The sequence below is a fragment of the Rhincodon typus genome, chromosome 2 (assembly GCF_021869965.1).
Source record: "Rhincodon typus isolate 14 chromosome 2, sRhiTyp1.1, whole genome shotgun sequence".
In the NCBI taxonomy this organism is placed as follows: domain Eukaryota; kingdom Metazoa; phylum Chordata; class Chondrichthyes; order Orectolobiformes; family Rhincodontidae; genus Rhincodon; species Rhincodon typus.
In genome coordinates, this window is record NC_063333.1 from 10,078,500 (window position 1) to 10,092,172 (window position 13,673).

Sequence of the window (13,673 nt, forward strand, 5' to 3'; positions counted from 1 at the left end):
ACAGGGTAGTTGTTATGGGGGACTTTAACTTTCCAAATATTGACTGGAAACGCTATAGTTCGAGGACTTCAGATGGGTCAGTTTTTGTCCAATGTGTGCAGGAGGGTTTCCTGACACAGTATGTAGATAGGCCAACAAGAGGCGAGGCCACATTGGATTTGGTACTGGGTAATGAACCAGGCCAGGTGTTAGATTTGGAGGTAGGAGAGCCCTTTGGTGATAGTGACCACAATTCAGTTACGTTTACTTTAGTGATGGAAAGGGATCGGTATATAAAGCAAGGCAAGAGTTATAGCTGGGGGAAAGGCAACTATGAGGCGATGAGGCAAGATTTAGGATGCATAGGATGGAGAAGGAAACTGCAGGGGCTGGGCACAATTGAAATGTGGAGCTTGTTCAAGGAACAGCTACTGCGTGTCCTTGAGAAGTATGTACCTGTCAGGCAGGGAGGAAGTGGTCGAGCGAGGGAACCGTGGTTTACTAAAGAAGTTGAATTTCTTGTCAAGAGGAAGAAGGAGGCTTATGTAGAGATGAGGCGTGAAGGCTCAGTGAGGGCGCTTGAGAGTTACAAGTTAGCCAGGAAGGACCTAAAGAAAAAGCTAAGAAGAGCCAGGAAGGGACATGAGAAGTCTTTAGCAGGTAGGATCAAGGAAAATCCTAAAGCTTTCTATAGGTATGTCAGGAATAAAAGAATGACTAGAGTAAGATTGGGACCAGTCAAGGACAGTAGTGGGAAGTTGTGCGTGGAGTCCGAAGAGATAGGAGAGGTGCTAAATGAATATTTTTCGTCAGTATTCACGCAGGAAAAAGACAATGTAGTTGAGGAGAATACTGAGATATAGGCTATTAGACTGGATGGGATTAAGGTTCATAAGGAGGAGGTGTTAGCAATTCTGGAAGGTGTGAAAATAGATAAGTCCCCTGGGCCGGATGGGATTTATCCTAGGATTCTCTGGGAAGCTAGAGAGGAGATTGCAGAGCCTTTGGCTTTGATCTTTATGTCGTCATTGTCTTCAGGAATAGTGCCAGAAGACTGGAGACTAGCAAATGTTGTCCCCTTGTTCAAGAAGGGGAGTAGAGACAACCCTGGTAATTATAGACCAGTGAGCCTTACTTCGGTTGTGGGTAAAGTGTTGGAAAGGATTATAAGAGATAGGATTTATAATCATCTAGAAAGGAATAATTTGATTAGGGATAGTCAACACGGTTTTGTGAAGGGTAGGTCGTGCCTCACAAACCTTATTGAGTTCTTCGAGAAGGTGACCAAACAGGTGGATGAGGGTAAAGCGGTTGATGAGGTGAATTTGGATTTCAGTAAAGCGTTTGATAAGGTTCCCCATGGTAGGCTATTGCAGAAAATACGGAGGCATGGGATTGAGGGTGATTTAGCGGTTTGGATCAGAAATTGGCTAGCTGTAAGAAGACAGAGGGTGGTGGTTGATGGGAAATGTTCATCCTGGAGTTCAGTTACTAGTGGTGTACCTCAAGGATCTGTTTTGGGGCCACTGCTGTTTGTCATTTTTATAAATGACCTGGATGAGGGCGTAGAAGGATGGGTTAGTAAATTTGCGGATGACACCAAAGTCGGTGGAGTTGTGGATAGTGCAGAAGGATGTTGTAGGTTACAGAGGGACATAGATAAGCTGCAGAGCTGGGCTGAGAGGTGGCAAATGGAGTTTAATGCGGAAAAGTGTGAGGTGATTCACTTTGGAAGCAGTAACAGGAATACAGAGTACTGGGCTAATGGTAAGATTCTTGGTAGTGTGGATGAGCAGAAAGATCTCGGTGTCCATGTGCATAGATCACTGAAAGTTGCCACCCAGGTTGATAGCGTTGTTAAGAAGGCGTACAGTATGTTAGGTTTTATTGGTAGAGGGATTGAGTTTCGGAGCCATGAGGTCATGTTGCAGCTGTACAAAACTCTGGTGCGGCCGCACTTGGAGTATTGCGTACAGTTCTGGTCACCGCATTATAGGAAGGATGTGGAAACATTGGAAAGGGTGCAGAGGAGATTTACCAGGATGTTGCCTGGTATGGAGGGAAGGTCTTATGAGGAAAGACTGAGGGTTTTGTGGCTGTTTTCGTTAGAGAGAAGAAGGTTAAGAGGTGACTTGATAGAGACATACAAGATGATCAGAGGATTAGATAGGGTGGACAGTGGGAGCCTTTTTCCTCGGATGGTGATGGCTAGCACGAGGGGACATAGCTTTAAATTGAGGGGTGATAGATATAGGACAGATGTCAGAGGTAGGTTCTTTACTCAGAGAGTAGTAAGGGCGTGGAATGCCCTGCCTGCAAAAATAGTAGACTCGCCCACTTTAAGGGCATTTAAATGGTCATTGGATAAACATATGGATGATAATGGAATAGTTTAGGTTAGATGGGCTTCAGATTGGTTTCACAGGTCGGCGCAACATCGAGGGCCGAGGGGCCTGTACTGCGCTGTAATGTTCTATGTTCTATGTTCTAATTAACTTTTTATGCAGTCCCAGTATAACCCTCCCTGTTCTTAAACTCTAATAATAGAGACTAATAAAGGCAAGTATCTCATAAGCCTTCTTAACCACTTTGATCTACCTGTCCTGTTACCAAAGTCAAAAGTCACATGACACTAAGTTATAGTCCAACAAGTTTATTTGAAATCACAAGCTTTCAGAGCGCAGCCCCACTTCACCTGACGAAGGGGCTGTGCTCTGAAAGCTTGTGATTTCAAATAAACTTGTTGGACTATAACTTGGTGTCGTGTGACTTCTGACTTTGTCCACCCCAGTCCAACACCAGCACCTCCACACTATGTCCTGTTACCTTAAGGGACTGGTGTATGTGCACACCAAAGTCTCTCTGATCCTCAATACTTCCCAGAGCCCTGTAATCATCATGCATTACCTTGTTTATCCTGACCAGTGCATCCCCTCACGTTTATCCAGAGTGAATTCTATTTGCACCGATCAGCCCACCTGACCAGCCCATTTATAACCTCCTAATCTAAGGTTATTTACCACCCCACCATTTTCCTGTCATCTGCAAACTTGCTGATCAATCTTCAAACATTGAAATCTAATATGAAGTAGTCACATTGGACTTGCAATGTTCGTTTTATTTCTCTCTCTGCAGATGCTACCAGAGCTGCTGAGTTTCTCCAGCATTCTCTATTTTTTTTTAGATCTCCAGCATTTGCATTTCTGCTTTTATTTAAAAGGAAGCCAGTTCAGTGAAGGGTGTACATCTAATACATATACTGACATTGATGAAACTGCTATTTCAGGATCTTGCACTTAAGCAGAGTTCCCCAACTGAATGGCCAGTCTGGTTTTTATAAAAATGCAATTGTGGCTACTTTACATCTGGCGAAATTTGTCTGAAATTGACACAATACTTTTGCTGTTTAAATCTGAAAATCTATTTTCCTTCTGTACTATTGAATGCTTTCTGCCAAGGATGATATCCTAGTTTGTCTACGTCCAGACTTTTCAAGGATGTAATGTCACAGTAAATTAATTCACTAACTGGTCAGGTGGCCACTGAAAATTCTGATATACAGCATTTTAACTTATCATTGATGGGACGACCTCTTATCAGAAATTAGTTGGAATTATTCAAATCTATCAACTCAACAGGTGAGAATGAAGCACATTCCCTATGCTAATATATGGAAATTAATTTGCCCAAAGCAGCCTTGATGCTTTGACTGCATTTACCACATGGTAATAAGTCAGTATAAAAATGACCAATGATTGAGATATCTCTCCCAAGGGTTTAATTTTGTCTGGTAAAACACATTGATTAATGTGCTTGTGTAAAATGTGTTTGCGTGTTATTTTAGCAAAGTCGTTAAGCCAATTAAAATAAACAGGGCAGCTTAAACATTGCGTTAAAGGAACAAAGGAATTTTATGCAAATGGTTTAACTGTTGCACTGGCAGAGGAAATTAAACCCCAGAGTGTTTAGTTACAGAAGTCGAGCTTCTAATTAATTAATTTGCATGTGTTAATTAGGCATAATTGCCATACGTCACTAATATGTTGTCTACTGTGCAATAACTATACCCTTAAAGCTTCAGAAAGAAAGGAATGGTTGATGCAAATGCAAATAGAGCAGGTTAGATGCACATCATATAGAGGTCTATGCATGCAAGACTGAGGTCAAAAAGCCTATCTTTTGCCTGGTTCCCAAACCGTTGCCACGTGCAGGAATGGAATCTGTTAACAGAAGTGAAAACACAGTTTCAGGTATTTCAGGTGTCAGTACCAAAGAAGGACCAAAGAGGCAGAGGCAGACTATGAAAACAGACTGCATGATGACCTCCTCAGAGGCACGAGTGTAGGAATTAGCAGCAGTTAACCATAAGGGAACAGAATAAAAATAAAATAGAAAGGGTTCTGAAGAAGGGTTACTGGACTTGAAACGTTAATAATCCTAATCTGCAGCACTATGTGCTGTTCAAATCACTTAATTAGGAAAGGCATGCAAGCATTGGGGAGGGTGTGATGAAGGGCAATTAAATCAATAACTGTGATTTGTTCTTGAGTCTTTACAAGAGGTTGCAGAAGCTGGGAATGTTCATAGTAGCAAAAAGAAGGATCAAAGCAAGGGATCAACGTATAATCTTGTAGATACATTCAAGACCCTAAAGTGATGGATGGGGCAAACATCAGGATTTCTGACCTAGTCATAGATACTGCAAGAGGGCATAGCCTCAAATTTAGAAGAGGGAGGGTAAAGACATTTTAGATTTAATTATAATAGGCAAAGATTACCTGCCGTACAGAATGGACAGCTAAGGAAGGAAGTGAAGGCTGACTGTCAGAAAGCTCAAGTACTTGAAGAAAACGTGACAGAGGAATATGAGAGACGTCATGACATATATATGGTGCTTGTAGTGATTGGAACCAGGTGGATCTCATTGACTATGAGATCCTTGATTAGAGTTGTTCTGGGCCAATCAGGGAGACCTGCCTGAGAAATAGAACCAGGGGATTCAGAGACTCTGAGCTGGCTGGTCACAGCCAGTATACTGTGCACATGTAAATAAAGGGTGACTTGGTGATGAGATACCAGCCTCTGTGCAATAATTTAAGTGCTATTTCATCTCGCTGGAGATAGCAATAGAGGTGGTGAGAAGGGAAATAAAGGGCCAAGTTTGCCCTGGAGAGAAAATCACTCTCTTCTTGCCCCTCAGTAATTAAGTTCTGGCTAAGCTTGCCAATTGGATACAAAATTGGCTTTACAATAGGAGACAGAGGGTGATAGTGGAGGGTTGTTTTCTGTACTGGAGGCCTGTAACCAATAATGTTTTGCAGGGATCGGTGCTGGGTCCACTTTTGTCATTTATATAAATGATTTGGATGAGAATTTAGGCGACACAGTTAGTAAGTCTGACACCATGCAATGACACCAAAATTAGTGGTATTGTAGACAATGAAGAAAGTTATCTAAGTTTACAAAGAGAACTTGATCAATTGGGTCAATGGGCTGAGGAGTGGCAGATGGAATTTAATTTGGATAAATGCGAAGTATTGCATCTTGGCAAAACAAACAATGGCAGAACTTAAACAATTAACGGTAGAGCCCTGAGTGTAATAGAACAGAGAGACCTAGGAGTTCAGGTACATAATTCTTTGAAATTTGTGTCACATGTAGACAGGGTGGTTAAGAAGGCATTTAGCACATTTGCCTTCATTGCTCAGACCTTTCGAGTATAGGGATTTGGATGTCATTTTGAGGTTGTACAGGACATTGGTGAGGCCTTTTCTGGAGTACTGTGTACAGTTCTGGTCACCGTGCGATAGAAGATATTATTAAATTGGAGAGGGTTCAGAAAAGATTTACCAGGATGTTGCTGGGGATGGAAGGTTTGAGTTATAAAGATAGGCTGGACAGGCTGGGACAGTTTTCCACAGGAGCGTAGGAGGTGCAGGGGTGACCTTATTGAGATTTATAAAATCATGAGGGGCATAGATAAGGTGAACAGCAAGGGTCTTTTCCTTAGGTTGAGCAAGTTCAAAACTAGGAGACATACTTTTAAGGTGAGAGGAGAAAGATTTAAAAAGAACACGAGGGGCAACCTTTTAACACAGAGAATGGTTTGTAAGTGGAATGAACTGCCAGAGGAAGTGGTGGATGCAGGTATAGTTAAAGTATTTAAAAGATGTTTGGATAAGTACATGAATAGGAAAGGTTTGGAGGGATATGGGCCAAATGAAGGCAAGTGGGACTAGTTTGGTTTGGGAGCATAGTGGCATGGACCAGTTGGACCAAAGAGTCTGTTTCCCTGCTGCAAATCTATATGACTCTAGCTGACTGGCAGGCAATCAGGTGAGATTTCTTGTTGGTCAGAGCAGTGTGTTAGTCGCCTCACTAAGAAATAAAATAGAAAGTCATGCCCGTAACCTTTTGTTAAAATGGAACTGCTTCTCATCATGTGAATTTCTATGTTCTTAGTTTTTCTTGCTCCTAATGCAAACAGCACATCTCACATCTCTCCTGCTAACTGTGTTTCCCATCCCTGGTAACTATGCATGAATCTATGTATTTTTTCTCCATGACTTCAATATCCTTTCTACAATGGAGTGCCTAAACACTGCAGAGTATTAAACCTGATGCAATTTATGGTCAGCCTTGCAACCAGGATACAAAATTCATCTGAAAAGTCTCCAAGTATTTTGTTTATAACACTAACAATCAAAAGTAATATGTTTTTCAAAGTTCAAATGTTAACTTACGTATGAGAAAACATTTAGACATGAGGAGAGACCGGACAAACTTGGTTTAATTTCACTTGAACGTCAACGGGTGAGGGGCGACCTGACAGAAGTTTACAAAATTACGAGAGGCATGGATAGAATGGACAGTCGGAGTCTTTTTCCCTGTGAAACATCAATTACTAGAGAACACAGGTTTAAGGTAAAAGGGGGAAAGTTTAAAGGCAGGTTTTATTACACAGAGGGTGGTAAATGCCTGGAATGCACTGCCAGAGGAGGTAGTGGAGGCAGATACTATAGCAATATTTAAGAGGCATCTCGACAAATACATGAATCGGCAGGGAATAGAGGGATATGGACCATGTAGAGGCAAAAGGTCTGTTCCTGTGCTGTTCTGTTCTTTGTTTTTTTTTCCAAAGTGCTTCAAAAAGTTGAGCACAGATCATGTAGCAAGAAACAATGAACTGTACATCGGAAGACGGAAATAACTGAGAGCTTAGAAAGATGCTAGACGGTTCAATATGATGGGAAGGTCTTGTCAGGTTCATGGCTTTGATGAAGAACTAGCAGTTCTCTAAGTATTCTCTATGTCTGATGTTTATTGGGAACTTGCATATTAAAGACTTCTTAAACGTTAAGATTTTCTGTCTTTTCCACCCTTTCAGGAAGTGAGTTTCTATACCAGAATTTAATTTTACCTGCTGTATTCTAAACTTGCTGATACAGTTATAAAACAAAAATCTTACTAATTTTACTCCTTGCAAATTTCAGTCGATCCACATTCATAGCATTTTAAAGAATGTTGCAGATTTCTGTTCATATGAATGAAAACGAATAGTAAGAGGAGTAAAAATGTGCACTCCTGGATCAGGTTTTTCCCATAAAAGAAAATAATTTGTGTCTACCCTGTCAGATTCCTTATTGTTTTAAACACCTCAAGTAGATTAACCTCAGCCTGCTAATCACAAGGAATAAGTTTATGACACTTGTCCCCCTAATTTATCCCGGGATGGCTCAGTGGTTAGCACTGCTGTCTCACAGCGCTAGGCACCCGTGTTTGATTACACCCTCGGCCAACTGTCTGTGTGGAGTTTGCACATTCTCCCTGTGTCTGCGTGAGTTTCTTCTGGGTGCTGTGGTTTCCTCCCACAGTCCAAAAATGTGTAGGCTAGGTGGATTGGCTATGCTAAATTGCACGTAGTGTTCAGGGATGTGTAGATTAGGTGGGTTGTAGGGGGATGGATCTATGTTGGATGCTGTGAGGGTTGGTGTGGACTTGTTGGGCCGAAGGGCCTGTTTTCACACTGTAGGTATTCTGCAATCTATATCCAGACATCAGTGAGCTGAATTTTGCCAACTGCTGCCAAGTCACATCACTGCGACAGTGGGAGGCAACTCCATTTCAGGGAACAAGGAAGCCAGGGCAACATATCTCTGGCACTGGCCAATGCACAGGTTGCTATTTGATTCAATGCCTTTCTCAGTGCTAACATAGTGGTGGCCATTGCTGAGGCTCCTGGAGCAGCAAGAGAGAGCCTCAATGGCTGGGTGCCTTTGAAAACAATTAAGATAGGCTGGAAGAAGTTGGGCATGATCGACAGAAAGCCTGGTCCTGCCACACTGGCCACATCACTGCCACAGAAGTTGCTACTGCCATAGTTAATCCACAATAACTGCCCGTAAAGAGTGTCCACTAGGAAGCTGGTAGGTTTCACTGTGCTGTTTACCACAACACTGGACGCTCCGACCTGGAACATGCCGATGGGAGATATTACATTTTTATTATTCATTCATGCTGTGTGTGTGTCATTGGATAGGTCAGCACTTATTGCCCATCATCAACTTAACTTGAGAAGGTAGTGATGAGCTGCTGCTGCCTTAAGCTGCTGCAGTATACAGTGGTGTAGGTACACACACTATGCTTTCTTTCTTTATTCATTCAGGGGACCGTCGCTGGTTAGGCTAGCCCTTATTGACCATCCATAGTTACCCTTGAGGTAAAAGGAGAGGCTGGATAGGCTGGCACTTTTTTCCCTGGAGCGTAGGAGACTGAGGGGTGACCTTATAGAGGTCTATAAAATCATGAAAGGCATAGATAAGGTAAATAGCCAAAAGCTTTTCTCCATAATAGAGGACTCTTAAAACTGGAGGGCATAGGTTTAAGGTGAAAGGGGAGAGATACAAAAGTGTCCAGAGGAGCAATTTTTTCACACAAAGCGTGGTGAGTGCCTGGAACTGGCTGCCAGAGGTAGTGGTGGAAACGAGTATAGTTTTGTCATTTAAGAAACATTTAAACAGGTACATGAATGGGATAGGTATGGAGAGATATGGACAGGCAAATGGGGCTAGTTTTATTGTGAAAACTGGGCGGCAAGGACAAGTTGGGCTAAAGGGCCTGTTTCCATGCTGTAGACCTCTGTGACTCTGTGAATGTGGTGTTGAGCTGCATTCTTGAACTGCTGCAGTCTATTTGGTGGAAGTACACCCACAATGTTTTAGGGAGTTCCAGGATTTTGATCCGGCCACATTGAAAGAGATACATGTCAACATCTGGATAGTGAGTGACTTAGTGGTATATCTGCTGCCTTGTACTTACAGGTGATAGTGGCCATGGGCTTGCTGTCTAAGAAACCTTGGTAAATTTTTTCAGTGAATCTTGTAGATGGTACACACTGCTGCTGCCGAGGAAGTGAATTTTGTGGATGTGGTGCTAATCGAGTGGGCTGCTTTGTCTAGGACTGTGTCAAGCTTCTTGAGTATTGTTGGAGCTGCATCCATCCAATTAAGTAAGGAGCATCACATTCCTGACACATGCCTTGTAGATGGTAGGCAGGTTTGAGGAGACAGGAGGCGATGGCCTAGTAGTTTTATTGCAAGACTCTGAATCTAATGACTTTGGAGATCTGAGTTCAAATCCCGACATGGCAGATGGTGGAATTTGAATTCAATTAAAATCTGGAATTAAAAGTTTAATATCGGAATGAATTAATCTGGTTCACTAGTGTCCTCTGGTTTACAAATGTCCACTAGGGAAGGACATTACTTGGCCTACATGTGACTCCAGATCCACAGCAATGTGGGTGATTCTTAACTGCCCCCTAGGGCAACTGGGATGGGTGATAAATGCTGGCCTAGCAAGTGACTCCCACATCACGTTAGCAAATGAAGAAAGTGAGTGAGTTTTACTTGTTGCAAGATTCCTTGCTGCTGACCTTCTCTTGTAGCCAAAGAAGTTATATGGTTAGTCCATTCGTTTGTGATCAAAGATGACTCCCAGGATGTTGTTAGGAATACAAAGATAGTAATGCTGTTGAATATCAGGCAAGGTGATCAGCTTCTCTTTTGTTGGAGATGGTCATTGCCTAGCATTTGTGTGGCACTAATGTCACTTGCCACTTGTCAGCCCAAACCCGGATGTTGTCCAGATCTTCCTGCAGTTGGATATGATCTGCTTTAGTATCTGAGGAGTTGCGAATGATGGTGAACATGTTGCAATCACCAGCAAACATCCCCACTTCTGACCTAATGATGGAAGGAAGGTCATTGATGAAGCAGCTGAAGATTGTTAGGCCTAGGATATGACCCTGAGGAACTCCTGCAGAGATGTCCTGGAGCTGAGATGGTTGATCTCCAACAACCACAACCACACCTTCCTGTGTGCCAGGTATGACTCCAACAAGGTTAATTCTTCCTTGGATTCCCACTGACTCTAATTTTGCCAGAGGGTTTCCAAGATTTTGTTGAACTGGCTACTTATGTGGCTTAATTAACTCCCAAGTGGGTGTCCAAACCACACCTTTCCTGATGTTGGTAATATGGTACTGTGGATGTGAGAAACTGGCTCTCCTACCCAGGCTTTCCCTTGCCATTTTGCCAGCTCTCCAACCTCCCAGACCATCGCTAAAATGCTGAGAAAATTCAGACCAACTGGAAAGATTATTGATGAGAAAGATGAAGGGAACAGCACAAACAGAAAATAAGAAATAATGGACCCCATGTGTACACTTGTCTTGTCAAAGAGAGGCTCAGTGGATGACTCAGGAACAAGACTGAAGGTCAGTTCAATTGATTGGCCAATCTGCTCACAGTCTGGCAGAACAGAACACAGAAGGGTTCATCATTGTCCTTTAATCACCCTTTAAAGATTTTTACCTTTTAAGATCTGCATTTAAAGTATTTTCTTAACTTAATTACCAAACTTTACACTGTACTATCCACAGAATCCCCTCAAAGCTGGAGCACATTAGACTGGCTAGTGTTGTGGATAGTTCACCACAGCTGAGGACAAAGCAATAATTACAAGATGATGAGAGGCACAGATAGAGTGGATACCCAGAGACTTTTTCCCAAGTTGGAAATGACTATTATGAGGGGGCATAATTTTAAGGTGATTGGATGAAGGTAGAGGGGAGATGTCTGTTCTTTACACAGAGAGTGGTGGGCGCATGGAATGCGCTGCCGGCAGTGGTAGTGGAGTCAGATACATTAGAGACATTTAAGCGACTCTTGGGTAGGCACATGGATGATAGTATAATGTAGGGTATGCAGGGTAGTTTGATCTTAGTAGGATAATAGGTCAGCACAACATCGTGGGCCGAAGGGCCTGTACTGTGCTGTACTGTTCTATGTTCTAATGCGTCATTTCTTGCATCAGCTGAAATGTGTTTGCATTGACACAATGCTGTATTTTACAATGTATATGTTGGGACTGGGCTGTGAAGATTTAATTGGAGGGAGCGGGGAAATGTCAGCCAACGTTCTCACTCCTGAATATTATCTATTGACCCGGCTAAAAAGTGCCAAATGGAGACCAGGTGAAGATAGACGTGGAGCTTCCTGTAATGCCCTGTAAGACTGAATAGCCTCACGATACTATTATCATCCTGGACCAGATTATCAAATACAGACAAAGTGTAAAATACGGGGGATGCAAGATTCCACAGTACTCTCTCTCTCTCACACACACAAACACAACTCCAGCTTTTCACCAATAGCTAGCCTCACTAAGCCTGTATTACCAAAACTGGATTTTTCTGGGTCCTAATCTTGCTCAGGCACATCTGCAGGCACATCTGCAAACACTTCTGCAAACACACTGCTTCTGAGCTTTTCACAGCCCATTCTTGGCTGTACTGAGCTATCAGTGGTATGTGGTTTCTACTGTCTGCGTAGAGATTGCACGTTCTTCCCGTGTCTGCGAAAATTTCTGCCGGATACTCTGGTTTCCTCCAAAGATATGCAGCTCTGGTGTATTTGCCATGCTAAATTGCCCTGCAGTTTCCAGGGATGTACAGGTTAGGTAGATTAGCCATGGGAAATGCATGGTTACAGGGGTAGGGCGAGAGGTTCTGCATCTGGGTGGGACAGAACATAGAACATAGAATAGAACAACACAGTACAGGCCCTTCGGCTCATGATGTTGTGCCGAATTTTTACCCTAATCCCAAGGTCTATCTAACCTCCAAACCTACCTTATACTGTCATCCATATGCCTATCTAATAGCTTAAATGCCGCTAATGAGGCCGACTCCACTACCCTCTCCGGCAATGCATTCCATGCCCCTACCACACTCTGAGTAAAGAACCTACCCCTGACGTCTCACCTATATCTACCTCCACTCACTTTAAAACTATGCTCCCTCGTAATAGCTACCTCCACCCTAGGAAAAAGTCTCTGGCTGTCCACTCTATCTATATGTCTGATCATTTTGTACACCTCTATCAAGTCAAAATGTTCTTTGGAGGGTCGGTGAAGACTTGATGGGTCAATGGCCTCTTTCTGCACTGTAGGGTTTCTATACTGAGTATCCACAGGTCTCAGGACTTCCTGAGCCCTCACAGAACAGAATTATTCACCTCCTGTAAGACTTCCCTGTGTCCTCACTGCATAAGAACCTCATAGTTTAGCAGCACAATTACAGCAGTACTCCTTATCTTAAAGTCTTGGTATTCTTTTCCAACTCCGTCTGCTTCTCCAATTCCATGTCTTTTTCAGAAACAATACAGAAGTTACCAGAAAAGCTCAGCAGGTTTGGCAGCATCTGAGAAGAGAAATCAGAGTTAATGTATTGGGTCCAGTGACCCTTCCTCAGAACCATGTCTTTTTCAACTGCCTGTAATCTTTGAACTCCTCTTCAGTGACTCCCAAACTGTCCTGAGTGATCTGTTGAGAGCCATGCAAAAGCCCTTTCCCTCTTGAGAAGCACAATTAAATATTACATCCTCGCCACTCTTGGAACTGAGTGTGCCTCGAAAGCAATCCTCACAAAATGCTGGAAATGGATTTCATCACTGCTCATTTTTTTTTAAGTTCAGTGACCCTTTAGGTGACACAATAGAAGCACTACTCCTGCGTGTCAATAAATACAATCAAGTTTGGAAATATATTGTATGAAATTATTATAATCAACAAAATAAATTTCTCCGTTGCATACACTCACAGACAAAACTTCTCTCTCGTTCTCACCTTATCTATTTCACAGGTTGGGTTGACTGCTAGCTTTGGTGCTGGTGCCATTTTCACAGCGTCAGCAAAGGACTGTCCTGATGCTGCTTGCAGTCCTGACACAAATAAACAAACACAAAAAGAGATTATGTAAATCTAACACAAGATTTTTTAAAAACTAGCAAATGTAGAAACATGAAATAAAAGGTGCAAATGTTAGAAATGCCTAGTATATTAGGGTCTCTACATCCAATATATTTTGTTCTTATTTCTAACTCCAAGACTTGACATTCAACCATCACCTCTGTCCTTGCTGACCTATGCTAATCCAACACTTCAAACTGAAATTCTCTTCCTTCTCCTGCGATCACCTTTGACCCATAAGCAGTAAAGCTTTCTATAGGTATGTCAGGAATAAAAGAATGACTAGAGTAAGATTGGGACCAGTCAAGGACAGTAGTGGGAAGTTGTGCGTGGAGTCCGAAGAGATAGGAGAGGTGCTAAATGAATATTTTTCGTCAGTATTC

At 42.5% G+C, this 13,673-nt stretch overlaps 2 protein-coding genes across 3 annotated transcripts in view; both read right to left on the reverse strand.

The window, feature by feature from the left end:
• LOC109921859 (sodium channel protein type 4 subunit alpha-like) overlaps positions 1-13,673 on the reverse strand; it is a 1,322,739-nt gene that overhangs the window by 179,588 nt on the left and 1,129,478 nt on the right. The gene's annotated exons all lie outside the window — the stretch shown is intronic.
• xylb (xylulokinase homolog (H. influenzae)) overlaps positions 1-13,673 on the reverse strand; it is a 254,231-nt gene that overhangs the window by 11,458 nt on the left and 229,100 nt on the right. The window contains exons 18-19 of one of the 2 annotated variants that reach the window (XM_048612384.1): positions 13,168-13,262; positions 12,487-12,742 (exon numbers count right to left, since the gene is read on the reverse strand). In XM_048612384.1, the coding sequence (XP_048468341.1) occupies positions 12,632-12,742; positions 13,168-13,262 (206 nt within the window). In that variant the 3' untranslated portion in view covers positions 12,487-12,631. Of the gene's footprint in view, positions 1-12,486; positions 12,743-13,167; positions 13,263-13,673 lie in introns of those variants that run through there. The other variant, XM_048612391.1, reaches the window with a different exon arrangement.